This window comes from Mustelus asterias, chromosome 24 (genome assembly GCF_964213995.1).
Source record: "Mustelus asterias chromosome 24, sMusAst1.hap1.1, whole genome shotgun sequence".
Lineage (NCBI taxonomy): Eukaryota > Metazoa > Chordata > Chondrichthyes > Carcharhiniformes > Triakidae > Mustelus > Mustelus asterias.
This window is the reverse complement of record NC_135824.1, coordinates 1796555-1823988: the sequence shown is the minus strand read 5'-3', so window position 1 is coordinate 1823988 and position 27434 is coordinate 1796555. Positions and strand designations below refer to the sequence as shown.

General features: G+C 43.2%; 1 protein-coding gene across 3 annotated transcripts in view; it reads left to right on the top strand.

The window, feature by feature from the left end:
• The window catches only part of dennd4a (DENN/MADD domain containing 4A), a 159574-nt gene that overhangs the window by 110943 nt on the left and 21197 nt on the right, over window positions 1–27434 (top strand). The window contains exons 18-27 of one of the 3 annotated variants that reach the window (XM_078241158.1): window positions 1700–1847; window positions 3317–3445; window positions 3681–3797; window positions 9098–9241; window positions 11771–11926; window positions 15822–17008; window positions 19263–19479; window positions 20026–20132; window positions 22736–22911; window positions 23747–23914. In XM_078241158.1, coding sequence (XP_078097284.1) covers window positions 1700–1847; window positions 3317–3445; window positions 3681–3797; window positions 9098–9241; window positions 11771–11926; window positions 15822–17008; window positions 19263–19479; window positions 20026–20132; window positions 22736–22911; window positions 23747–23914 — 2549 coding nt within the window. The remainder of the gene's footprint in view (window positions 1–1699; window positions 1848–3316; window positions 3446–3680; window positions 3798–9097; window positions 9242–11770; window positions 11927–15821; window positions 17009–19262; window positions 19480–20025; window positions 20133–22735; window positions 22912–23746; window positions 23915–27434) is intronic. The other 2 variants (XM_078241160.1, XM_078241159.1) reach the window with 2 other exon arrangements.

The following is a 27434-nucleotide window of genomic DNA, read 5'->3' as shown; positions in this document are numbered from 1 at the left end:
CCCCACAAGAGGAAACTTGCATTCAGCATCTACAAACCCCTTTCAGAATCTTGTATGTTTCAACACAGAATTCCAATGAGAGAAAAATTACAAGGGGAAGACCCATCATCCGTGGTTAACTAAAAAAGTTAAAGACAGTAGAAAACTTAATGAAAAAACATATATTTGCGCAAAGATCAGAAAGTTGAAAAGAATATAAGGAACATCAAAGAATGATAAAAAGGTTGAAGAGGGATAAACTAGAGTATGACAGAGAACCAGCTAGTAATATAAAGGCAGATAGTAAGAGTTTCTATAGATATTTTAATAAGAAAAGAGTTAACAAAGTGAGCGTTGGTCCGATAGAAAGTTCATCTGGAGTGTGGCAGATTAATTAAACAGGTTTTTTACAGCCGTCTTCACTATAGAGAATACAAGTAACATCCCAGAAATAGCTGTAAATCAGGAAATGGAAGGGAGGGAGGAACTCAGGAAAATTACAATCACCAGGGAAGTGATACATTGTTGGGTCTGCAGGCTGACAAATCCCCAGGTCCAGTTGCACTTCACCCTATGGTCTTGAAAGAAGTGGTTAATGCGATAGTTACACAGTGCAGCACCATAACAAAGATATTGATTTGTTTTTATTCCTTTAATAGCAACGCCCCACCCCACCCGTTTCATATCAGCATTTGTCGCTGATGCAGTTGCTTATTTTGATGTTGGTGTATATTTCAATCTGCAGCATCTTCACTCCTTCCCTCAAACCCTGTCCCTGGGCCATTGATTCCATCTTCCTCCTCAGCATCGACTCAAACTGGACCAAACTGTTTGCAACTTTGGCATCCTGTTCAATCTTGACTCCATGACAAGAGTGTCTACTTCCACCTCCAAAGCTTGACTCCACTCTGACTTCAGCCTTCCTATTGCTGAAACCCTTAACCATGCCAGTCCTTCCAATTCTCTGCTTGTTCCATAAATGCCAACTCATCCATTATTGTCTCCTATTCCACACCAAGTCCAATTTGCAAACTATCTCCCTCCTCACTGACCTCATTGTCTCCAGGATTCCAGTACTTCAGATTTAAAATTCTCATGCTTGTGTTTAAATCTTCTTTGTGGCCTCAACCCTTCCTATCAGTGTAATCTTCACTCCTGCTATCCACTCCTCCTTGTTCCTTTGAATCTGGCTTCATGTGCAATTCCCCAGTGCCACTGCACCCCAACACTGACGGGCTAGATCCTGTACTCTGAAATTCCATTACTAAATCTGTCTACCTCCCTTTCCTCATTTAGGGATCCCCTTAAAACACACCTATGTGACCAAGCTTTTGGTCCCCATCCTAATGGCTTGTTATCTGTTTTTTAAATTGCATCTTTATGAAGCGCTTTGGAATGTTTTTTAATGTAAACATAATAAAAATGGCACTTCTCATGCACATCTGTCCATCATGCTTTACTTGTCACATGACAAATTTCTGTCATTTGGACTGTATGAGGATGCCTTCACAACTGAGGTTGACACAGGAACCTGGATCTCTCTAATTCCCGACTGACTTTGCCAATCACATTTTTTAAAAAAACAGGCTTTGACCTGTAGTCTGAAGAGCTTTAACTTCACCCATATCGCTAAACATTTGGACGTTGTGTCCTCAAAAGGAAGCTTTTCTCCTTTGGTTTGGCAGGGGGCTAATAATGGATCTCAATTGATTTTCTGCAGGCTGTTTTAGAGAGTACTTGGCCATCGAGCAACAGAGGCGGCTACTTTCTATGGATGAAGATAAGGAATGTTGTGCTCGCAACAGCTCAGTTTCGCAGGGCTTTGAGAAAGACCCCAGCAAACCCAGCACAGACTCCGGTGCTCTCGGGTAGGACTCACATCAGACAGACTGTGGAAATAAGAAAACATTTCCTGTGCAGCTAATCTATGCAGCGGCACATTTAGTCTTGCAGCTGATAAAGTTGGTAAATTTAGTTAAGGGTTGCAATTTTTCTATTTGGCAACCTCCAGGGCTTAATAGACCAAATGATTCTAATTTTACTTTTCTGTTTGAGAGGAGTTTTTTTAGCCTTGGTTTAATTTTAGAGTTCTAATCAAGGATACAAGAAGACATATAGTTCAAGTAATGTTTAAAATTATCTTAGCATATTGCCTCAATTGCTATACAGGTTTACTGTTAATCTAGCAATTCTACCACTTTCAGTGTAATAACATGTAAACTTAGTCTTATACGTAAATACTTTTGCTTCCTGCCACAAAAGTTTAATGTTGCGCACAACAGGCGTGTACAGTTGTATGTTCGCATGGGCAGGAGGCCTTGTGGTGCCACTGCCACAATCTGTGAGATCATCTAGTTTACAGAGACTGTGAATCAAACCTGGCACATTCTGCTTCACGTAGAGCATCTGATGAAGTGCAGAGGCCACTATGTTTATGCTTTGTTTGAGATGGAGCAGGCAGATGCCGTGTCTATAGGGACCTATGCTATTGCGGAGCATCATGCTGTGTAGAGGGCATTTAACAGAGGTATCATTATCAGTTATAATTTGATTCCAATTTAATTTTGATGTGGAGTTTTCATACTCGTTATGCTTTTTACAGCTAATCTGTTACAATTTTTTAAAATTGCTGTTCGTGTAACTGGAAATATTTTAATACTGAGGTAATATCTGTGCGAATCTATTTCTGCAAACTAAGAGTACTACAACCTCTGTTTATTTCAATCAACACAGTTGGGTCTTGAGTCCATTTTAGTGGGAATATTCTTCTGACTTGCTGCTGTCAGAGATACAACATGATATCAGTGATGCTAGCTGTACCTAACACTCTGCCCAGTGATGGAGCAGCATCCCACATGGTTCAATATTCTGACAGAGAAGCGTTTAAAGCTGTTCAGTTATACTCTACTCGGACTAATATGGTCTTGTACCTCTTAACTACAGAATCAATCACCGATTTAGACTGCCGATTTCACACAGATTCGCCTCTGATACCACGGCAGAAATACAGTGTCGCAGTGAGAGGGGACAGAAGGTCCAAACGCTGTTTTTCCAGAATGAACGAATGTTCCAGATGCTCTGCTTTAGTGTAAAACCAAAGCATTGATCAGTCCTTGCTGGAATTGTGCATGGGTGGATGTCTGGTGGGATGGGGTCTGATTCGGTTTTGAATGGTCGAATAGCATGCAACACTTGTGGTCACTGCAATCACTGGAATAATTACAGCTTGTGCCACTTACTGATTCACCCACACGATGGTGCTTTTAGATGACAAGGGGAGTGAATTGGCTAGGTGGTTCCGAGTAACTTGCTCTAATCTGTTCTGTTCTCTAAGCAGATGGCAGTGACCTGGATGCTGTTAGCCACGGCAGCATGGATAGCTCTAATGACACTAACACTGTGGAGCAACCTCAGTTCAGCTCTGAGCTAATGAAAGTAGATTCCACTGATGATAGATCTAGTACAGGTACATTTAACAGTGTCACCAATATCTGTCAACTCAAACTTATTTTATCTTTTGTTTTGTTCATTGCTTTTTGCTGTTCCCTCTTGTCTATCTGCCTATTTGTGATCACCTACTTGTGTCCATCTTATGTGGCTTTTGGTTTCCTGCTTATCATGATGACCTGTTCTCTTCCATTCCCTGCTTTACTATTGTCCACCATCTCGCCTACCCTTGTGTGTACATTCTCTGCACGCAGTTAGGCTTGGCTGTAACTTGAGTTATGGATATGGCAGTCAGGAGTCCTTGTATGAAAGAGTTCCATCTTTCTCTCCCTGGATTTGCTCAGAAATGAAGAGTGATCGAATGTTTTCAGGTAATTGTCTGATGTCCACCATGTGTTTTCTCTGCCCTTTTCTGTTTCTGATCTAACTGATCTCCTTATAACTTTTAATTTTCTTGTTAATTCCTTGCTCTTGTCATTTTTGAAAATGAAGAAAATTGCATGATTTTTTCCCATTCTAAGGTGTTGGAGTATATTTAAAATAACCCTAGGTAACAATCCAATAAAAGGCCGCTGCCCCAATAGTGCAGGACACTGTTTGCTTCATGTTAGTGAATTGGTCATTTCTGGAAAGTACTTTCCAATCCTGAGCGGCCAGGTGCCTGTTAGGTCACCTCTGTCACCAATGGACATACACTAGCTGCCCAGAATGATTTTCCTACTTGTTTTCCCTCTCCTTCCTATGGAAGGGCGTGTCAAATCCACTTAGTGTTTCACCCAGATTAGCAAATTTATCTATTGCGAGTCATAGTCAGTAACTCTCAATGCAGCAGGCTGGTGTGTGAATCAGCATTTTATATTTGAGAGTACAATTCAGAGCCCACATTCACTTTTAATTTTTTCTGTGCATGTGTCATTGTGATCAGATGTTAACTGATTAATTTACTAGTGTTAATTTGTAGTGCTAAAGTTCAGTATTTCAACAAGTTTACAGTACAATTTGCACACATGATGTGTTGCGGATTCTAATGTTTAAACACCTACCAAATTATCGAGTGTTACAAGAAACAGAAGATAGTATTAAGGCATTTGTGGATCCATTTCTCTCCTTCTCCTTTGTCTCAAAGATCATGAATCACTTGCAAGATTATTTGTCTTGGATGATTAATTATAATCACTGCAAAATAGGGCGGAACAAATTTCTGAACAAACATTCCGAATGCATGTTTGAATCTTGCTCTGCGTGTGTGTAGCTCACCCACTAATTTGCACTCCATTGATTTTAACAATCCTTGAGTAAACATTCAAACTAATCCAAGTTAATGTCTTTTGCATTTAAAAACATTCTCTGCAAAGTTCATGTTTGCCAGTAATGCCTTTCATCTCCTTGTTAAAAAGCCTCTGGCCAACATAAACCTGAAAATTGATTTGTTTAACCTGTGCATTGTAGTTTATTTTCATGCCTCATTTCCAATGCTTGGTTAGAACTGTGTGTGTATTTTGGATATGTGCCATCACACTAATTCTGAACTGATCATCTACTGATTAAAGTCATTCTTCATTGGTGCTGAAGTTGGAATATCCCTTTGGAAGTAATGGAATTATTTTTATTTATTATACTGAAGCAGTCCAGGTCCATATGTAGAAAGACTGGGACAATATTCAGGCTTAGGCTGATAAGTGGCGAGTAACATTCATGGCACAGAAGTGCCAGGAAATGACCATCTCCAGCAACCATCTTTCTTCGCTATTCAATGGCATTACCATCACTAAATTCCTCACTAACAATATCCTCAGAGTTAGTACTGACCAGAAACTGAACTGGAATAGCTACGTAAATACCGTGGCTACAAGAGCAGGTCAGAGGCTGGGAATTCTGCAGCGAGTAACTCACCTCCTAACTCCCCAAAGTCAGTCCACCATCTAAAGGCACAAGTCAGGAGTGTGACAGAATACTTTCCACTTGTCCAGTAGAGTGCAGCTCAAACAGTTCTTGAGAAGCTCAACACTGTCCAGGACAAAAGCACCCACTTGATTGGCACTTCATCCACCACCTGAAAGATTTACTGGCATTTACAAGGTGCACTGCAGCAATTCACTAAGGCTCCTTCAACACCACATTCCAAACCAGCAACTGCTCCCACCCAGAAGGACAAGAGCAGTCGATACATGGGAACACCACCACCTGGAGGTTCCGCTCCAACTCACTCACCACCCTGACTTGCAGATATATTGCTCTTCCTTCACTGTCGCTGAGTCAGAATCCTGGAATTCCATTCCTAACAGCACCATGGGTGTACCTACACCACATAGACTGTGGCAGTTCCAGAAAGCAGCTCCCCACCACCACCTTCTGAAGGGCAATTAGGGATGGGCAATAAATGCTGGCCTAACCAATGACACCACATCCCATGAATGAATAAAAAAAGACCTGCTTTTTTGGGGAATAAAAAGGGTCTGAAATGCAGATCTGACATTAGTCATAGGGTGAGAATCTGGTGTCTCCATTGTGAGATCCGGAAGCAGAACCCAGCTACTATCCCCAGGGCCTGATGGAATCTATCCAAGGCTGCTCAGGGAGACGAGAGATGAAATCGCTGGGCCTCTGACGCAAATCTTTGTCTCGTCACTGGACACAGGTGAGGTCCCAGAGGATTGGAGGATAGCTAATGTGGCCCCGTTATTTAAGAAGGGTAGGAAGGATAACCCGGGAAATTATAGGCCGGTGAGCTTGACATCAGTGGTCGGGAAGTTGTTGGAGAGGATTCTTAGAGATAGGATGTATGCGCATTTAGAAAGGAATAAACTCATTAACGATAGTCAGCATGGTTTTGTGAGAGGGAGGTCCTGCCTCACTGACCTGGTGGAGTTTTTTGAAGAAGTGACTAGAATGATTGATGAGGGAAGGACCGTGGATGTCGTCTATATGGACTTTAGTAAAGCGTTTGACAAAGTCCCCCATGGTAGGTTGGTGCAAAAGGTTGGATCTCATGGGATAAAGGGGGAGGTGGCTAGATGGGTGAAGAACTGGCTTGGTCACAGAAGACAGAGGGTGGTAGTGGAAGGGTCTTTTTCTGGCTGGATGCCTGTGACTAGTGGTGTTCCGCAGGGCTCTGTATTGGGACCTCTGCTGTTTGTGATTTATATAAACGATCTGGAAGAAGGTGTAACTGGGGTGATCAGTAAGTTTGCGGATGACACGAAAATGGCTGGACTTGCAGATAGTGAGGAACATTGTCAGAGGCTACAGAAGGATATAGATAGGCTGGAAATTTGGACAAAGAAATGGCAGATGGAGTTCAATCCAGATAAATGCGAAGTGATGCATTTTGGTAGAACTAACGTAGGGGGGAGCTATACAATAAATGGCAGAACCATAAAGGGTGTAGATACGCAGAGGGACCTGGGTGTGCAAGTCCACAGATCCTTGAAGGTGACACCACAGGTGGAGAAGGTAGTGAAAAAGGCATATGGCATGCTTGCCTTTATAGGACGGGGCATAGAGTATAAAAGTTGGGGTCTGATGTTGCAGTTGTATAGAACGTTGGTTCGGCCCCATTTGGAATACTGCGCCCAGTTCTGGTCGCCACACTACCAGAAGGACGTGGAGGCTTTAGAGAGAGTGCAGAGGAGGTTTACCAGGATGTTGCCTGGTATGGAGGGGCTTAGTTATGAGGAGAGATTGGGTAAACTGGGGTTGTTCTCACTGGAAAGACGGAGGATGAGGGGTGACCTAATAGAGGTGTATAAAATTATGAAAGGCATAGATAGGGTGAACGGTGGGAAGCTTTTTCCCAGGTCGGTGGTGACGTTCACGAGGGGCCATAGGTTCATGGTTGGTGGGGGGAGTGGGGGGGGGGGGGGGAGGAGAAGAAGGTTTAACACGGATATCAGAAGGACGTATGTTACACAGAGGGTGGTGGGGGCCTGGAATGTGCTGCTGGGCAAGGTGGTGGAGGTGAACACACTGGGAACATTTAAGACTTATCTAAATAGCCACATGAACGGAGTGGGAATGGAAGGATACAAAAGAATGATCTAGTTTGGACCAGGGAGCGGCGCGGGCTTGGAGGGCCGAAGGGCCTGTTCCTGTGCTGTATTGTTCTTTGTACTACTACACAGTAAGGAGGACGAGGGACAAGGTGGCACTCCAACACTGGCATGGTGCACCTCCTAGTGGCTAATTGGAGAAATAACATGAAATGTGCTTTGGGAATCAGTGAATTCCTTTTGATGAAACATGGTGCATTAGAGAGAAATGAGGGTGGGGGGAGGATGAGAAATTATTGTCCTTTTTATATTTGAACATGGGATTGTAATTTGCTTTAAGGATTATTTATTTGTGTGAAGGAGCAGAGATGTATGGATATTTTCCTGGGGATCTAGCTGTTGAGAGCCCAGGATAAAGCCCAATCTATTTGTTGTTGTGACAATGATTACCCATTCGCAAAGATTGCTGACATTGCTCATTAGTCCAATTAGCCACCACCACCACAGCGATACTAGTTACAAATAAACACCCTTTGTTTAATCTAAAATTTACAAATGCCTGTGTGTCTAGTTATGACTCAGAACACTAGTCCTGTCTACTCTGTCTGAAGGTGATGTGAGTTCAGGTGGAATTGATGGTTCCTGTACATCTAAAATAATGTAAAATGACTGCCTGCCCGGAGAGGAGTTCTGTATCAATGCAGCATTTTATTTCAAGTTAGTGCTGAATCTTGGAGTGCAAAGTTAAAAAGTTAAAGTTTATTTATTAGTCACAAGTAGGCTTACATTAACACTGCAATGAAGTTACTGTGAAAATCCCCTAGTTGCCACACTCCGGTGCCTGTTCAGGTACACTGAGAAAGAATTTAACATGGCCAGTTCACCTAACCAGCACGTCTTTTGGACTGTGGGAGGAAACCGGAGCACCCGGAGGAAACCCACGCAGACACGGGGAGAATGTGCAGATTCCGCACAGACAATGACCCAAGCCGGGAATTGAACCCTGGTGCTGCGAGGCAGCAGTGCTAGCCACCATGCCGCCCCATGCAATGTGGACCTGGCAACCAGGATTTCCATGTCAGCCAGCTTCGTTATCAAGCGCTGTAGCAGCTGAGCATGAATCCCAGCCCCGTCCCAGATTCACATCTCCTCGCCTGCAAATAGTGGCTGAGTTTACTGTCCTTCAGCTGCATTCTGCACGATTACTGCATTCAGAGCCTGGGAGGAAAACCAACAAGGGCTACTCTCGCTTCTAAAGTGTGTCATAAGAACTAGGAGCAGGAGTAGGCCACCTGGCCCCTCGAGCCATTCAATAAGATCATGGCTGATCTTTTTGTGGACTCAGCTCCACTTACCCGCCCGCTCACCATAACCCTTAATTCCTTCACTGTTCAAAAATGTATCTATCCTTGCCTTAAAAACATTCAATGAGGTAGCCTCAACTGCTCCACTGGGCAGGGAATTCCACAGATTCACAACCCTTTGTGTGAAGAAGTTCATAACGTTCAGCAGCCAGATATCCTCTGCTAGCCTCGGAAGGAGAAAATATGCAGCCAGCTAAATGTGACACTGGAGAAAATATACTTCAAAACAAAACTTGTTCAATATTAGAAAGTATACATGTGTTTTAAAGAAATACACATCAATACCTTATTGCCATAAATGTATTTTTTGTGTTTAAGGTGGGCAGTCAGATCTTGGATATAATTCCTTATCGAAAGAGGAAGTTAGACGGGGAGACCTGTCTTCAGCCCTTGGATCTGAGCAGTCTGCTGTGGCTCAAGCACTGGATAAAGATGACAAGAAAGGGAGCGACTCCAGTTCATGTATATCCTCCCCTCTTATGGTTTTTACTTATTTGTAAAGAGAACTGTTGTGCGTAACTTGAATGTATGAAATAATAGGGTCAAACTTGTTTAATGTTTGCAAATTATTAAGCAGCCAAGCCAGGCATTTTTTACTGAAAATCTGTGAAGTTATGCAGAAAACAGTGTTTGAAGTTTTCCTCACATTTGGAAGGTGCACTACTAGACTTACATAAATGTTGTTTTACAAAAAGCTGTGCTGGAATCGTGCCTAGAAACTTGTGCAAGGCTGGGAAAAGTGGTGTTTGATAAACGTCAGTCTCCCTTATCTGCATCAGTAAATAACTAAACAGCTCTCATATAGAATGGATTTGATTTGCATTTCTGAGTAGCTTGCCACTCAGGGCCTTGGCAGAGGGCAGTCAAACAGAAAATAAGATAAACTTTCATTAGTTTGATTAAAATATTCAGATTGTTCCAGAATACTTGAGTGATCTTAAGACAGCAATCAAATCAATGGTTAATAAACTACAAAGTTGTAACTCAAAGTTTTAACAACTGTGAGTTAATCTTCAGGATAAGATTACAGCAGGCCTGTCCAACGCAAGCCCGTGGGCTGGATGTGGCCCACGAAGCATCCCCTATTGTGGCCCCAGAGACTGCTTTAAAAAAGGCCAGTTACTGGAGTGAAAGAATGTGAGCCTGTCAACAAACAAGGTGGGAGAGATGCAGTCTGTGATTGGAGGACCAGCCAACATGGGGGGTAGGGTTGTGTGGAGGTGAGACAGTGAGCGTGTGATTGAGTGCAGGCATGTGATTGTGTGTGGGTGAGGGATTGTGTGCAGGTGAGAGTGTGTGAGCATGTGATTGTGTGTGGGTGAGTGTGTGTACATGTGACTGTGCGCGGGTGAAATTGTGCGCGGGTGAAATTGTGTGCGAGTGAGTTGTGACTAGCGATCTAGATTTTTATTTTCTTCTCTAGCCCAGGGAGCTAAGGTGGGTGAGTGAGTGTGTGTGTGTGCGGGTGAGTGAGTGTGTGTGTGTGTGTGTGCGGGTGAGTGAGTGTGTGCGGGTGAGTGAGTGTGTGTGTGTGCGAGTGAGTGAGTGTGTGTGTGTGCGGGTGAGTGAGTGTGTGTGTGTGCGAGTGAGTGAGTGTGTGTGTGTGCGGGTGAGTGAGTGTGTGTGTGTGCGAGTGAGTGAGTGTGTGTGTGTGCGGGTGAGTGAGGGTGTGTGTGTGCGGGTGAGTGAGTGTGTGTGTGTGCGGGTGAGTGAGTGAGTGTGAGTGAGTGTGTGTGTGTGCGGGTGAGTGAGTGTGTGTGTGTGCGGGTGAGTGAGTGTGTGTGCGGGTGAGTGAGTGTGTGTGTGCGGGTGTGTGCGGGTGAGTGAGTGTGTGTGTGTGCGGGTGAGTGAGTGTGTGTGTGCGGGTGAGTGAGTGTGTGTGTGTGCGGGTGAGTGAGTGTGTGTGCGGGTGAGTGAGTGTGTGTGCGGGTGAGTGAGTGTGTGTGCGGGTGAGTGAGTGAGTGTGTGTGTGTAGGTGAGTGAGTGTGTGCGGGTGAGTGAGTGTGCGGGTGAGTGAGTGTGTGTGTGTGCGGGTGAGTGAGTGTGTGTGTGCGGGTGGGTGAGTGTGTGTGTGTAGGTGAGTGAGTGTGTGTGTGCGGGTGAGTGTGTGTGTGCGGGTGAGTGAGTGTGTGTGTGCAGGTGAGTGAGTGAGTGTGTGTGTGCAGGTGAGTGAGTGAGTGTGTGTGCGTGTGTGCACTCAGTCTCATGATTCCCACTCCCCCCTCAGCCCTACACAGCAACACACAATCACACCCACTCATTTAATGGATTGAGTGAGTGAGTGAGCTTCAAGAGGTTGTGAGTGAACGCGACAAACAGACTTTGTCCCTCTCACAGTAATGGTGAGCTTTATTAATTACCCTTTCTCAATGATCAGTTTATTGCTTTGACATTGCTTTGTTTTTGCTCAGCAAGTTGTTGCATTTCTTCATGCCACAGCTTTATTTTGAAATTCACGTTTAATGTTGTGCCAGGACTTTTCTTTCTGAAATCTCCCCCCGTAGCGAGGTTGGGCAAACCAGGGTTACAACTTTCAGACTGCTCCAAGTTCTCAGCGGATTTTATTGAATTCTGCGGCAGTTTTGAATGTCTCTGCTGGTTAAAGCTGACCACATGAATGCCTGCTTTTAGCATGCTCCTTGTTGTGAAGCTGTGATAGGGTTTGCTTCAGTTGGCCGTAGCTCCCTGGGCTAGAGAAGAAAATAAAAATCGCGATCGCTAGTCACAACTCCTGCTGGGAGCAAACGTTTAGGAGCATTGGCCGAGGTCCGAATTGGTGAATGGCTATCTCAAACTGGCTGCATGCAGAATATTTGTTCAAGGGTTACACTAGCGCGTGGTGCTGGGTGTGTGATGTCCGATACACTCACAGAGGGAAGACAATTGGTTTAAAAAGCTGTAAAGTGTTGTAGTGCTACCAGTTCATATCAAAAGAAATTGTTTAGCTGTTCATGTTTATCACATAATTGATCAATGATTTGTTTGTTACAGTGTCTGAGAGTGAAAGTGCAAAGGGCAGTGGAGACTGTCTGTCCCATTTGGATTTTCAAGGAAGCAGAAGTGACTTAAAACCTGTGACCAGAATTGTAAAGATGAACTGCAGTTTCGAAACTGCTGAACCAAACCAGACCATTGAGGAAAACAATGGTGTGTAATCCCAGAATGTTTATAACCAGGAGTTAGACTTGAAGATTATCTGCCGTACTTATAACTTTGTAAATTATTCAGTGGTGAAAGGATTTAATTTGTTGAAAAGAGTTTTAAATTAAAGCATTACTGTGTGTTCTTTTTGTATGTAGATTATAAAGGACATCAGGAGAGATATCTGCTCTTCATTTAACCATTTGCAGAGATTATTTTTTTTTTAGAAACCCTCCGGCTAGGTTGCCTGGTTGGCCTCGGGGACCCGGGCTCAATTCCGGCCTCGGTTCACTGTCTGTGTGGAATTTGCACATTCTCCCCATGTCTGCATGGGTTTCCTCCGGGTGCTCCAGTTTTCCCCCCTCAGTCCAAAGATGTGCGGGTTAGGTTGATTGGCCATGCTAAATTGACCCTTAGCGTCACGGGTATTAGCAGGGTAAATCCGTGGGGTTACAGGGATGGGGCCTGGGCGGGATTGTTGTCGGTGCAGACTCGATGGGCCGAATGGTCTCCCTCTGCACTGCAGGGATTCGAAAACTGTCCAAAGCATTTCTCTCACCTTTTGAAATGAGGTACACTTCAGACCTGGCAGAAAGAAAGTCTCGCTTTTCTACTTCCTGCAAAGGTCATAAAAGAAATAAGGATGTGAATCTCCAACACAGAACCTTCTATCATCAACCAGTAGTTGACACTGAGTTGGCAGGCATGTCTCTGAGGAATGAGGGTGTTTTGTGAAATGGAAAAATTCTCATGAATCCACTACGTTGGAGGTAAAGAGTATTCATGACATGATCTAGAGGAAGTTATATTCAGGATCCGACCTGTGTAACACTTGACCCAAGGATGCTGTGAACAGCAAAATGTCGCAGCCCCTCACTCTGCTAAGGATTAAATCATTTTTAACATGCATTTTGTAAAGATCTTCACTGTGCTCCTCTCGTCCTTGTGAAAGGGATATGGAGGGTGAAGCATAATGCCACTTGAGCATGCTTCAACAGTGATTACTTCAGACAAACCGTCCCCCCCACATTGCAATCGCGAAAACGGGGGAATCGGAGAGCGCTGCATCTTGTTTTATATGTTATGTGTGCTGGTGTAGGCATAGTGAGAGTGCTGAATTATTTTTAAGACTGACCTCAAATATTATGGTAGGTATTGTACCTCCTGTTTCCATGTGCTTGTGAACAAGTCACTGTCCTGCCAAATTCAGCTGGTTTACACTGCAGAACAGATTTGGAAAATGGCAAAAACTTTGGAATAGCTTATGTGGATACAGTGGATGAACAGTCAAAGGTGCATCTTTAACACAGCGACTGGCATGTGCTCTTGAGTTACTGCAAAGTGACATTCAAGATTTTATAATTGTGGCCCAGTGTCAGGGCAAGCTCTGTACAGACCAACATTGTCATCAATCACAGGACAGATATTCCCATGGTAGGATGTCTAAACAGTGAGATAACTTAGCTTCCAATTAATGATCTAAAGTGACTGATAAACTGTTTCAGTTCCCATTCATCAGGTGGTTTTTCCAGGTCTGATGTGAGCAGACGATGCCTTTTACAGAATCACAGAAGGAGGCCATTTGGGCCATCATTTTTGCACAGGCTGTCCAAACGAGCATCATGATTTATTGCCATTTCCCTGCCTTTTCCCCATACCTCCACAATTATTTCTATTCAAGTAATCACCTGTTAAATGTCTTGATTTAACTTGCCTCCACTACTTCCAGGCAGTGCATTCCAGACCAGACCCCAACCACTCATTGTGTGAAAAATTTATTCTCACATCATATTTGTTTCTTTTGCAAATTATTTTAAATCTGTGCCCTCTTGTTCTTGATCCTTTTACGAACGGGAACAATTTCTCCCTGTCTACTCTATCCAGCACCCTGTTGATTTTGAACATCTCTATCAAATCTCCTCTTAGTCTTCTTCTGTCCAAGGAGAACAGTTCCAACCTCTCCATATCTATCCTCAAATGGAAGTTCTTATCCCTGGAACCATTCTTGTAAGCCTTTTCTGAACTCTCGCCAATGCATTCACATTCCTCCTATTGTATGACATCCAGAACTGTGCAGAATACTCCAGAGGTCTAACTAGTGACTTATATAAATTCAGCATAACCTCCTTGCTCTTGTATTTGATGCCACTGTTAATAAAGTCCAGGATACGATATGCTTTATCAACTGCTCTCTCCACCTTTCCTGCTGCCTTCAATGATCTTTGTACATATATACCCAGGTTCCTCTGCTCCTGCAGCCCCTTAAGAATTTTGCCCCTTATTTTATATTGTCTCTTCAGTCTAAAGATGAGCCGGTTAGGTGGATTGGCCATGGTAAATTGTCCCTTGGTGTTCGAAGATGTGTAGGTTGGGTGGATCGGCCAAACTGAGTTCCCCCTTAGTGTCCAAAGATGTGCAAGTTAGGTGGGTTAGCCATGGTAAATACACAGTGTTACGGGAATCGGGGTGGGCTTTTCGGGAAAGATGTTCTTTCAGAGAGGCAGTGCAGATTCGATGGACCGGGCGACCTCTTTCTACACTCTAGTGATTCTGTAGGGATTTTATGTTCTGCTTACCAAATTGTATCACCTCACATTTTTCCACATTGAACTTTATTTTCCACCTATCTGCCCAATTCCCCAACTTGTCTATGTCCTTTTGAAGTTCTACACTGTCCTCTTCACAATTTACAATACTTCCAAGTTGTGTTTCATCTGCAAACTTTGAAATTGTCCCCTGCATATCATGATCTAGGTCATTAATATACATCAGGAAAAGCAAGGCAACCCCTGGGGAACACCGTTACAAACCTTCCCCCAGCCTGAAAAATATCCATTGTCCTTTACTCTCTACTTCCGATTATTTAACCAATGTTGTATCCATGTTGTTACTGTCCCTTTATTCCATAAGCTATAACTTAACTCAAGTCTGTTGTGTGGCACTGTATCGAATAGCTTCTGAAAGTCCATGTACACCACATCAACCGCATTACCCTCATCAACCCTTTCTGTTACCTCCTCCAGCAAGTTAGTTAAACACGGTTTCCTCTTTAGAAATCTTGCTGACTCTTCCTAATCAACCCATCTTTTTTCCACGTGGCTATTAATTTTATCCCAAATAATTGTTTCTAGAATCTTACCCATCACTGATGTTAAACTGACTGCCCTGTAACTGCTGGGGCTATACTGACAACCTTTTTTGAACAAGGGTGTCACATTTGTAAATTTCCAGTCCTTTGGCACCTCCCCTGAGTCTAGAGAAGACTGGAAGATTATGGCCAGCATCCCGCAACCTCCATTCTCACTTGCTTCACTATCCTTCGATGCATCTCATCCAGTCCTGGAACCTTCTCAACTTTCAATACCAACCATCTATCCAACACTTCCTCCTTATCGAGTTTTAACCCTTCTACGGACAGAGTTTCCTTGTCTGTCACCATGTCCTGAGTAGCATCTACCTCCTTGGTAAAGATGGATGCAAAGTATTCATTTAATATCTCAGCCATGCCCCCAGCCTCTGTGTAAATCCCCTTTTTAGATTCCTAATCGACATTACTCCGCCTTTTACCCTTTTACTGTTTCTTTGCTTTTCGAAGACTTTGGGATTCTCCTTTATGTTGGCTGTCTGCATTTTCTCACAATCTCTCTTCTCTAATGTGCTTTTTTTCCCTCTTCTCTGAACCTTTTATAACTCTCTTGGTTCGCAACTGTATTTTCTACAGTTAAGCACACTGTTTTTTTTCTTTATCTTAACTTCTACCTCCTTTTACATCCAGGGAGCTTTGGATTTGTTTGCTCTACATTTCAAGAAAAAACAATGATCAGAATCTGTTTAGTTCAAATAGAGTTCCGTGCTGTACAGAACTTTGAATTAATTGAAAATATTTAATATCTGATTACAGAAAATGCAGCAGGATTGCTGTTTACAACATCCTTTGATAATGCTGCATATCCTGATCCTGCATTAGCACATGGTGACACTTTACGCAAGAGGCACAAGAGCGCTATGGAGCCTGGCATGAAGGAACAAATGGTGTGGGGAGGCAGGAACCGCAGTCTTAGTGGTGATGCTTTTGCAGGACTTGTGATGCACAGAGGAAGCATGGACACTGACCCTAGGGAAATTGCAGAAAAATTGGGTGCTGATGCTAAAATACTTTCAACAGCTTTGCAAATGGCCGCAAGGCCAAACACGCTAGAGATTATCAAACCCAGGCATCTGTGCAAACAGGTGAGCTTAAATCTAGAAAAGGAACTGAGTGACGAAGACACACCATATGACTTGGATGAAACATCAACCAATGTGGAGGAAGATAAAACGGACTCTCCTGCTATCTTCGACTTGGAAGATCTGGACAGTGAGCCTGATTGTGGAAAATCTAATGGGAAACCTAACCAAAACCCAAGGCGAGAGCTGCAATCCAAGAAATTGCAAAGGAGCATGAGTGCAGGAGCAGGGATCAAACTAGCAGAAAGAAGAGGAGTTCAAAGAGGGTATGACCCACTTTCTCTTATAGTAGCGGAAACCAATCAAGAGAAAGAGGATGAAGAGGAGGATGAAGACTACGATAAGTGTCTCTTCACTCCTTCCACTCGGCGAAACCTGGCTGAAGAAATAGAGATGTACATGGAATCCATGAGTAGCCCTTTGGCGAGTCGAACACCCAGCATGGATTTCTCAAAAACAGATGATGATACCGCAACATCATCTAATTGCAAAGGCCTACCTGTGGTAAAGGGGTCAAGGAGATCCAGCCTTCCGACAGGCTCACCCAGAATATCAGGTCTCTGTCGATCCAAGACGTTTCAACCACATGCAAAGGGAGAATTCAATGCCAAGCGAAGAGACAGGCTCTGGTCCTCACCCACATATTCTCCAAGCAGCAACAGGAGAATGGGCGTTCGAGAGACAGGTGGAGCTTTGACTCTCATGTCTCCACCTCCTTTTAAACTGGACTCATTGCTACCACCCACTTTTGATGTGCTAAAACACAGCATGTTCTCTGCTGGGAAGGGAGTGGCAGAAAAGGCAAGCAAGTGGTACACCAAGTTGGCAACATATGCTGTGCCCATCAAAGATAATGGCAAGGTATGATTTTGTACTTTGGAAGTTTTAAAATGAGGCAGAGCATTTTAAATGAATCACAGATCGTACAGCACAGAATTAGTCCATTCAGCCTCTTGTATCTGTGCTGACTCTGAAGGAGCAATTCACCCGTTGCTATTCCCACACCTTTTCCCCATAGCCCTGCACGTCTTTCTTTTTCAGATAATGATCCAATTCCCTTTTGAAATCCTCAAATGAAGCTGCCTCCACCACAATCTCAGGCAGTGCATTACAGACCTTAACCATTCATCGTGTAATAAACCTTTTCCTTCCTTTGATTTGGGGATGGTTCCTTGAACAGATTGCAGGATTATACAAAAAAAAGTTGGGATACAAGATTGGGCAGCACGTTAGCACAGTGGTTCGCATTGCTACCTCACAACGCCAGGGACCTGGGTTCAATTCCCAGCTTGGGTGACCGTGTGGAGTTTGCACGTTCTCCCCCGTGGGTTTCCTCCGGGTGCTCTGGTTTCCTGCCACAGTCCAAAGATGTGAAGGTTCGGTTTATTGGCTATGGTAAATTGCCCCTTAGTGCCAGGAACTAGCAAGGTATGTACGTGGGGTTACGAGGATAAGGCCTGTGTGGGATCGTTGTTGGAGCGGGATCGTTGTCGGAGCGGGATCGTTGTCGGAGCAGGCTCAATGGGCCAAATGGCCTTTTTCTGCACTGCAGGAATTCTATGATTAAATTGGGCAGTTTTCTTGAAGAACCATCATGGGTGTGATCGGGCGAATAGTTTTGGCTGAATTTTGCATGTTAAAATGGGCTCAGGCCACAACATCTTCAGAAGAGTTTGCTGTGTGTCTTTCTGCACTTTTTTTTTTTACTGTGTGAAATTAGTATAGCATCATTGTACTCATCCTCCTTTAGGTCCCATGCCCTAAGAGGGTGTTTGTGACCATGGACTTCCATTGGATCAGTCCATGATTACGCTGGGCAAAATACTGCAGTGGTTTGCCTTTTCTTTTTGCAGTATGGCCAACCAGGAGATTCTGCTGCTCCTAGCGCCTGCCATCAGGCATATTGGAAGGATTTAGAGGCTGATAATCAACCTATTTGGCTAGGTTATAAATGCACTTTCTGTGACCATGAAGTCTTCACAAAGGAAGACATGAATAATGTACTAAAAGTTCTGACAGAAACCAGTTTTAGTGAAGAGCTGAAGGAAATCAGCATTAGCAGAGAAATGGTTGTGGGGAAATTGAAGGTGGATAAATCTCTGGGGCTTGATAATCTTCATCCCAGACTACTTAAGGAAGTGGCCCTGGAAATAGATCCATTGGTGGCTATTTTCCAAAATTCTTTGGACTCTGGACTGGTTCCTGCAGATTGGAGGGTAGCTAATGTGAGCCCGCTATTCAAAAAGGGAGGGAGAGAGAAAACAGGGAACTATAGACTGGTGAGCCTAACATCAATTTGATTTGATTTATTATTGACACGTGTATTGGTATACAGTGAAAAGTATTGTTTCTTGCGTGCTACACAGACAAAGCATATCGTTCATGAACAAGGAAAGGAGAGGATGCAGAATGTAGTGTTACAGCCATAGCTAGGGTGGAGAGAAAGTCCATTATCAAGGATTTCAAGGCTAAATCGGTTAGGAATGTATTCTGTGGAGTTTGGAAGAGTGAGAGGGGATCTCATAGAAACTTATAAAATTCCAACAGGGTTAGACAGAGTAGATTCAGAAAGAATGTTCCCGTTGGTGGGGGAGTTCAGAACTAGGGATCATAGTTTGAGGATATGGGGGGTAAACCTTTTAGAACTGAGGTGAGGAGAAATTTCTTCACCCAGAGAGTGATGAATGTGTGTAATTCACTACCACAGAATGTAGTTGAGGTCAAAACGTTGTGTGATTTCAAAAAGAAATTAGATATAGCTCTTGGGGATAAAAGGATCAAGGGATATGGGAGGAAGGGGTGGATCAGAATATTGAATTTGATGATCAGCCATGATAATGAATAGCAGAGCAGGCTCGAAGGGCCGAATGGTCTATTCCTGCTTCTAGTTTCTGTTTCTAAGACCTAAAGTGGAACTTGAACCTGGAGCTTCTAGCCCAGAGGTAGGAATGCTACTACTGTGCCACAAGAGCTTCCCACACTATTGTTCTATGGTCTAACAAATACAATTTGCATTTGGTAAAAGAACTGTAAGATTTATTGTAAATATAAAGCATAAAAAAACCTATAGTCTCTATTCTGTGAAAATGTTTTTTGTTTCAACTTAAAATTTCAGGGGCATTATTCAGAGAGAAATAGCATCTCCTCAATTGGAGCACTGGATCCTGATGCATCTTCATTAAATGAGGACATATATGATGACTTGGACAGACTGGCTTCACCTCAGACTGGCAGCACGTCCGCAGGTGAGGCCAAAGGATGGGGCCTGAGACAAGCTAGTTTGGACAGCTGTGGAAATCATGATGGGACACCTAGACAGCACCTGCACATTGGTAAGTGACGTCTTGGATCACAGAATGATGTTATCGCTGACATCACCAAAATAACATGTCGTGGATTTACATCTTGATAAACAATGCAGATTATTTGTCAGAGTAATTTAGCAAATTGCATGATCTGAATAATGGTGTAAAGTTTTATTTGATGATGCTTGACTTTATAAAAACTCATCGGGTCTCTTTTTTGATTCTCTCCGTTTCAGAAAAAAAGCAACACTTTCAAAACTGGCTTGAGCCAATTTGGGATTTACCTTTCCAATGACACTCAGTTTGTTTAAAAAGCTATGTCTACAAATCTGAATGCTTGTTACAGATATATTCATTGGGGATAGTTTTAACCAACATCATCCGGTTGGGTTAAAGTGAGAGGCAGTTAATAATGATCAGTTATAAAATGGTCTTGTTGTGAAGCCTAGTGTAATGAGTGAATCAGTGTACCCGTTAGCACTTGACAATCCAAATGCAGCCTCTGTCCAAAAATATTGAAATGGATAATCTAGTAAATGATTTTTCTAACTGCTCTGGTTTTTTTGTATTCAGGCAGTGTTCAGTCAACAAGTTCCAACTTTCCTTCAGTGGACAAATCAGATGCAGGATCTTCTCAATATACAAGCAGTACTAGTATCTTCCAGAATTATGCCATAGAGGTAAACTGCACTCCTGATACATCTGTCTCAATTATCACTGATTCTGTTCAACAACCACAGCTTATAGTTATATTAGAAGAATGATTTACATTAAAAGCACTGTGTAAATGTAACAAAGCATCCCGAGGTGCCACATGGGAGAATGAAACACGATATTGGAAGAGCTTAAAGAACTGAGAAGCAGTTGAAAAGACATGGAGCAGAACTCAATGCTCCCACTGTAGGAGGCTGGGAGGCTGGAGTGGGCCATGTAATGGGGTAGGAAGGTGTGGGGTGAAGACCCTCTCACCTTCTTGAGCCCTCTTGATTTAGTCCAGGTGGGAAGGGCTGAGGACAGCCTTCCTGCTCTTACGTTGGCTCTTGAAGGTTTAATTCAACCAGTAGTGGGTGGGGCCATGCTATGTGGTTAAGCTGCCAGATAAACCCTCACAGGTATGCTTGTGCCTGATCCCTGCTTTGCCAGTATCCTGAGCCCAAAGGAGGGACTCTCAGCCACCCTTCCCTTGATACCCCTTGGCCCCACATCTCTCCAGGGCTGCCCTGACTCCCCACTCACCATGGTCTGGGGGCTCCAGCGGTGATGCTCATCGTCAAGCCACCTGTAATGCTAGCATGGCCATGGCTGCCAGCAACACTCAGAGATGGAATAGCTATCTCACTCCAGGAAGTGCAGAGGAAATTACCCCCCCGTGGAATCGAGAACCCAGATGAATGCATGATTGGGGCTGAATCTCAGTGAGGCTTCTTGAAGTGGCCACGATGGAGTTACCGCCTGCTCTCCAGCCAGTAAACAGGCCCACCACTTCAAACACTGAATTCCACTGGTCTTTGACCAGCTGAGAGAGCAGTAACAAAGCAGAGAAGAGTTCCAGCAGCTGCTGCTGAGATGGTTGAAAGTTCTACGGATGATCAAGGGTAGGAGGGGAGCACTGGAAATCAGAGCCCAAGGACTGTGGAACGTGAGCTGGGATATCAGGCAAGAGGAAGTAACATGGGTCAAATCATAGAGGACATTTTAAGAGAGCAGAAATTTTGAATTTGGTATATTGGAGAAAAAATAAGTTTATTTATTAATCACAAGTAAGGCTTACTTGTGCTTACACTGCAATGAAGTTACTGTGAAATTCCCCTAGTCGCCACACTCCGGCGCCTTTTCAGGTCAATGCACCTAACCAGCACGTCTTTCAGACTGTGGGAGGAAACTGGAGCACCCAGAGGAAACCCACACAGACATGGGGAGAAATGTGCAAACTCCACACAGACAATGACCCAACTGGGAATCGAACCCAGGTCCCTGGCGCTGTGAGGCAGCAGTGCTAACCACTGCGCCACCGTGCCGCCCCATTGGTGGTGGACAAGAACATGACTGATGGGAAAGCAGGACCTGTTGACAAGAACGCAAGAAATAGGAGCAGAGAGTAGGCCATATAGCCCGTTGAGCCTTTCAATACAAACATGGCTGAGCTTAGGCTTCAATTCCATTTTCCTGCCTGCTCCCATATCCCTTAATTTCCTGAGAGACGAAAAATCCGCCTATCCCAGCCTTAAATATATTCAATGATAGAGCATCAACAAACCTCTGGAGAAGAGAATTCCAAACATTCACAATCTTTTGAGTGAGTGAAGAAATTTCTCAGTCCTGGATGAATGGCCCCATATAATGAGACTATGCCCCTGTGTTATAGATTCTCCAATCTTTCCTATCAAACCCCTTCAGAATCCTGTATATTTTACTGACATTGCCTCTCGCTCTACTAAACTGCAAAGACTATGGACCCATTTTACGAAGTCGCTCATCATAGCACAACCCCCTCAACTCAGAAACCAATTTAATAAACTCTTGCTGTACCACCTCCAATACAAGTACAGTTTATCCTTTCTTAAATGTGGAAACTAGAGTGTTATAGTAAGCATCTTCCTATTTGAATGTATGTACTGGCATCTTTTGTGGGTATGAGCATATGTGAGTGACATCATGAGTGCAGGCTTTCACAGGTTTAGTCCCACCATGAGGGACCTGTGTAACTCCCTGCCTCAGGTTCTGAGTTCATGCTGCACTGTTTTTCCATATTTTTATAAACCAACAATATCACAACGTGTTCGACTACCTTTTTGTGACCAAAGTACCACAAAAAGTAACTTGAAAGTCGGGAGCAACACCATGCATGCTATTGCCCAGCCCGAAAGTCCCAGATAAAGGATGCTTGACCTGTATTTCATATCAGAGGTAATGGTTGTAGTTGAGACATTAAAAGAAGAGTAAAGAGGGGAAAGTACTTTCTGTGAAGTAAAATTAAGGTTCAAAAGAGGAAATAGTTAAGAGAAATAGTAAGTTTCTTTCGATTAGGAGAAAATGATTATGTTTAAATCTCGAATTTCTGTCTGGGGCACTCTTGTTTATTTCACAGAAATGTAGCTTTAGATGGGCCGTGTGCGTGATAATTATTGCCAGTACAGATTGATAACCGGTCCAGCATTTCATTTTGGCATTGTTGTATTCGACTTAATTCCATGAAATCAGGATTGTTGTGAATTTGACAGCCTTTGTGATTGCTTTTTTAAAACAGAGTTAAAGAAAAACACGCTTATTGTTCATGTTTCAGATTCTTATCTCCAGCTGCTCTCGATGTCGAACTTGTGACTCACTCGTGTATGATGAGGAAATAATGGCTGGCTGGACAGCAGATGATTCCAATCTCAACACGACATGTCCATTCTGTGGAAATTTGTTCCTTCCATTCCTGGGTATTGAAATTCGAGATCTACGAGGCCCTGGCAGGTAATTTGTTGCTGCAGCCTGCGGGTATAAAATTTGATTTGATTTATTATTGTCACATGTATTAGTACACAGTGAAAAGTATTGTTTCTTGCGTGCTATACAGACAAAACATACCGTTCATAGAGAAGGAAATGAGAGAGTGCAGAATGTAGTGTTACAGTCATAGGGTGTAGAGAAAGATCCACTTAATACGAGGTAAGTCCATTCAAAAGTCTGACAGCAGCAGGGAAGAAGCTGTTCTTCAGTCAGTTGGTACGTGACCTGACTTTTGCATCTTTTTCCTGAAGGAAGAAGGTGGAAGAGAGAATGTCCGGAGTGCATGGGGTCCTTAATTATGCCGGCTGCTTTGCCGAGGCAGCAGGCAGTGTAGACAGAGTCAATGGATGGGAGGCTGGTTTGCGTGATGGATTGGGTTACACTCACAATCTTTTGTAGTTCCTTGTGGTCTTGGGCAGAGCAGGAGCCCAGACCAAGCTGTGATACAACCAGAAAGAATGCTTTCTATGTTGCATCTGTAAAAGTTGGTGAGAGTCGTAGCTGACGTGCCAAATTTCCTTAGTCTTCTGAGAAAGTAGAGGTGTTGGTGGGCTTTCTTAACTATAGTGTCGGCATGGGGGGACCAGAACAGGTTGTTGGTGATCTGGACACCTAAAAACTTGAAACTCTTGACCCTTTCTATTTTGTCCCCATTGATGTAGACAGAAAATGTGAATGAACAAAGTATATCTCATTATTTCTGTAACTTTACTGGCTTGTTAATACAGCATTTGTATTTGATTATTTCCTAGAATGTAAAATAAAAGAGTATGTGCATTAATGTCTTTAATTTATTTAGATATTTTCTGAAATCCAGTCCGTCTACAGAAAGTATGCAGAGTTTGCAATCTGGACCATCTTGTCCAGGGACTAGGAACTTAATGGTCTCCCCACCTGGTCCAGGTGTGATCGACAACAAGCCTCAGTCACCAAGAATTACAGTGCAAGGAGTTCCAGACATGCAAGGGTAACTGTCACGCGCATCTGCTAAATCAATGCTGTGGACAGAGGATGTCCATTCATCCTCTTGGTTTTCGAATTCGGTGAAGTGGAAATCTAACTTGTGATTCAGTTGTGCCATGTTGTGGCTGGAAGTTAGCGAACTCTATTTCTACACTTCAATAAACTGCTTTCAGTTGCACAAGAGCAGAACATACACTTATCAATATTTCAGAAACACAAGAAAGCCAGTTGTTAGCAAGGCAATGAGGGATTCTGAACTCCCCATCTGAGATTGCTATAGCACTAGCTTAGTGATGGTGAAGCTTGAAACCTAATTTCTTTTAGTCCTTAATTATTGCGATTACAATTTTGTGTTCGATGTAGTTCAGTTGGTAGCACTCTCACCTGAATCAGCAAGTTGTGGGTTCAAGTTTCACTACAGGATTTGAAAAGTTTATTTATTAGTCACAAGTAAGGCTTACGTTAACACTGCAATGAAGTTACTGTGCAATTTGAGCGCACAAATCGACTCTGGCAGTCCAATGGAGCACTGATGGGTGTTGTCTCTCAGATGAGATGTTAAACTGAGGCTCAGTCTGTACTCTAAGGTGGATGTAGAAGATCATACGGCACAAGTTTGATTGAATGAGTTTTCTCCTGTATCCTGGCAAATATCTATCCCTCAATCACAAAAGCAGAATGTGTAGTTATTTTTACGTTGCTGTTTGTAGGCACTTGTTGTGCACAGATTGGCCATTCAGTTTTCTACATTCCAACAGTGAATGCCTTTCAAAAGTACTTCATTCAGCAGTACTTCATTTCAAGTACTTTGAGAGTTCCAATGTGTGTGAAAGGCACGACAAAAACAAGTCTCTTTGTTCTTTCTTTGTTAGTCTCAATATGACTAATAAACCTGATTTACCTACAAGTTAGAGAGATTGTGTGAGATGTAAAGCTGAATGAGTTTCTTCAGAGAATGGTTTTGAAGAGTACTTATCTTAACTATTCGCTTCCTTTCCTTTGTGAAGACCTCTGCCAGTGTTTCCTAGTTCGCCACTGAGGGGTGGAGAGGATCAAAAGCAACTGGAAGTACTTTGACTTGCAATTTGTTTCCACACTGTCACCCTTGATTATGCTGAAGTGTGTTCCACGTAATATTAAAAAATCTTTGTGTCGGGAAGTTCCTGTACTGCCCTACCAGAACCAGTTGAACTTTGTGCCTCAGGCAGCTGGGGTCCGGTTATGGTTTGGGTTTTTTAAAATTTCCTGGTCACCTCTACAATTGGAGCAATTCACTTTATTTAAAGCTATCTAGCTACAACTGCTATTTCTGTGGCTGACTGCGGCTGTACAGATCCCTTGTGGTCAGAACATGCACAGCTCTCTGTATGCTACATATTTTGCCTGACTTTATTTAATGACTCAATACTGGGATGGGAAAACCTTGTGGATTGCAGCCTAATTACACTTGATTTATTTTGATGTGAACTTGCCAGCATTGTGCACGGGAGGAGACCTTGCCCATTTCACCACAGTGTCTCTCTGCTTTAAGTAATGCTGTAGAAAATCAAGTATCTTGTGCTTGGTCAAATAAGCTTCATCGCCAGTGCTGTTGAACCATGTTATTTGTGCTTTCACAAGGAAAGAATGGAAAATTCTGTTGCACAATTACTCATCTTTAAGTGGTTCTGCAGGACTGATAAATGAGACAGAATTATGCTTTCTGTTGTTGTAAATGTGACGATTCAGCATGCAAAACTTTCCTAAGAACAGTATCAAAAGTCTTACAGTTATGCCAAGAAAATCAGAGGGAGGGTGGTTAGATATTAGGGGAAATTGAGCAGAAAGTAGATAACAATTGAATGTGTAGTTATATCCAGGACCAACAACAACAACTTGTATTTTTATAGCACCTTTAACTTGATTAAAATATCCCAAGGTGCTCCACAGGCGTGTCATTAAACAAAATATAACACTGAGCCGCCTAAGGAGACATTAGGACAGATAACCAAAAATCTGGTCAAAGAGGTAGATGTTACGGATCATCTTAGAGAAGAGGTAGAGATGTTCCACTTGGTTCCAGACGACTGAAGGCACAATGGTGATGCAATTAAAATTGGGGATGCTCAAGAGGCCGGAATTGGAAGATGGTAGATATCTGAGAATTTGTGGCGCTTGAGATTATAAAGAGCTGGAGGCATCCAAAAACACGGGTGAGAGTTTAATCATAGATTCGTTACTTAACTGGGTGCTGTTGTGGGTCAGTGAACATGGGTGGTGAAGAGAACATAGTGTGAATTAGGACACAGGTAACAGAGCTTTGCATAACAACACGCTTATGAAGGATAGAATATGCAATGCTGGTCAGGAGGTTTTTGAATAGTCAAACCTCGAAGTAACAAAGACATTTCAGCTGAATCAGAGGTGGAATAGAGTGATGTTACATAGGTGGAAATGGGCAATCTTTTGATGGTGTGGATTTGCGGTCGGAATCTCATCTCACCCATATACCAAGGCTGTGAGCTTTCAAAGTTTATTTGTGTTACAAGTAGGCTTACATTAACACTGCAATGAAGTTAATGTGAAAATCCCCGAGTTGCCACACTCCGGTGCCAGTTCGGGTACACCGAGGGAGAATTTAGCATGGCCAATGCACCCTACCAGCACGTATTTCAGACTGAGAGGGGAAACCGGAGCATGGAGGAAACCCACACAGACACGGGGAGAACGTGCAGACTCGGCACAGACAGAGACCCAAGCCAGGAATCGAAACCGGGTCCCAGGCGCTGAGGTTCAGCCCCAGACAATTGCTAAGGAGAGGAATGGAGTTTGTGGTGGGGCCCAAAGACGACAGCTCGGTCTTCTTAATATTCAGTTGGAAGAAATTTCTATTACTTTCTACTGGATGTCAGACAAGCAGTCTGACAACTTAAGAGAAAGATGATGGTGAGGTATGGCTGGGTGTTGTCAAGAATAAAAGCCTATTCAGATGATTCTCAGGCTATAATGAAATGGATAAGAATAGATTGAGGTGAATGTAGTCTCATCCATGTGGACGAGGTTCAAGAGGGGTTGGAGGAGGTTGATGTGGTCATCTGTGTCAGAGGTAACAGACAGATCAAGAAGGACAAGAGAGGATGGTTAACCTTTGTCGCTGTCACATAGGATGATGCTTGTGGTACTCAACTTTTTTAAGTAATGTGCCAAAGCACAAACCTAATGGGTGGGATTCAAATATGCAATTCTGAGAGGTGACAACACATTCAAGGACTTTGGAGAAGAAAGAGAGGTTAGAGATGGGACAGTGGTTTGCCAGGATGGAAGAATAAACAGTCAGTTCTTTGGGGAGAAGAGCAATGACGACAGATTTGAGGGAAGAGAGAACAATAGCTTGAGGAGAGAGTATAGTAAACAATGTTATTTGAATGTTTACTAACCTTCAGGATGTGTACAATACTATAAGATTTACAGTAAAAGTAGAACACCTTAGTTTGGATTCAGCTTGGAGAGTGAGAGGAACCCTGAGGTCCAGTTGCTGGGGGAAG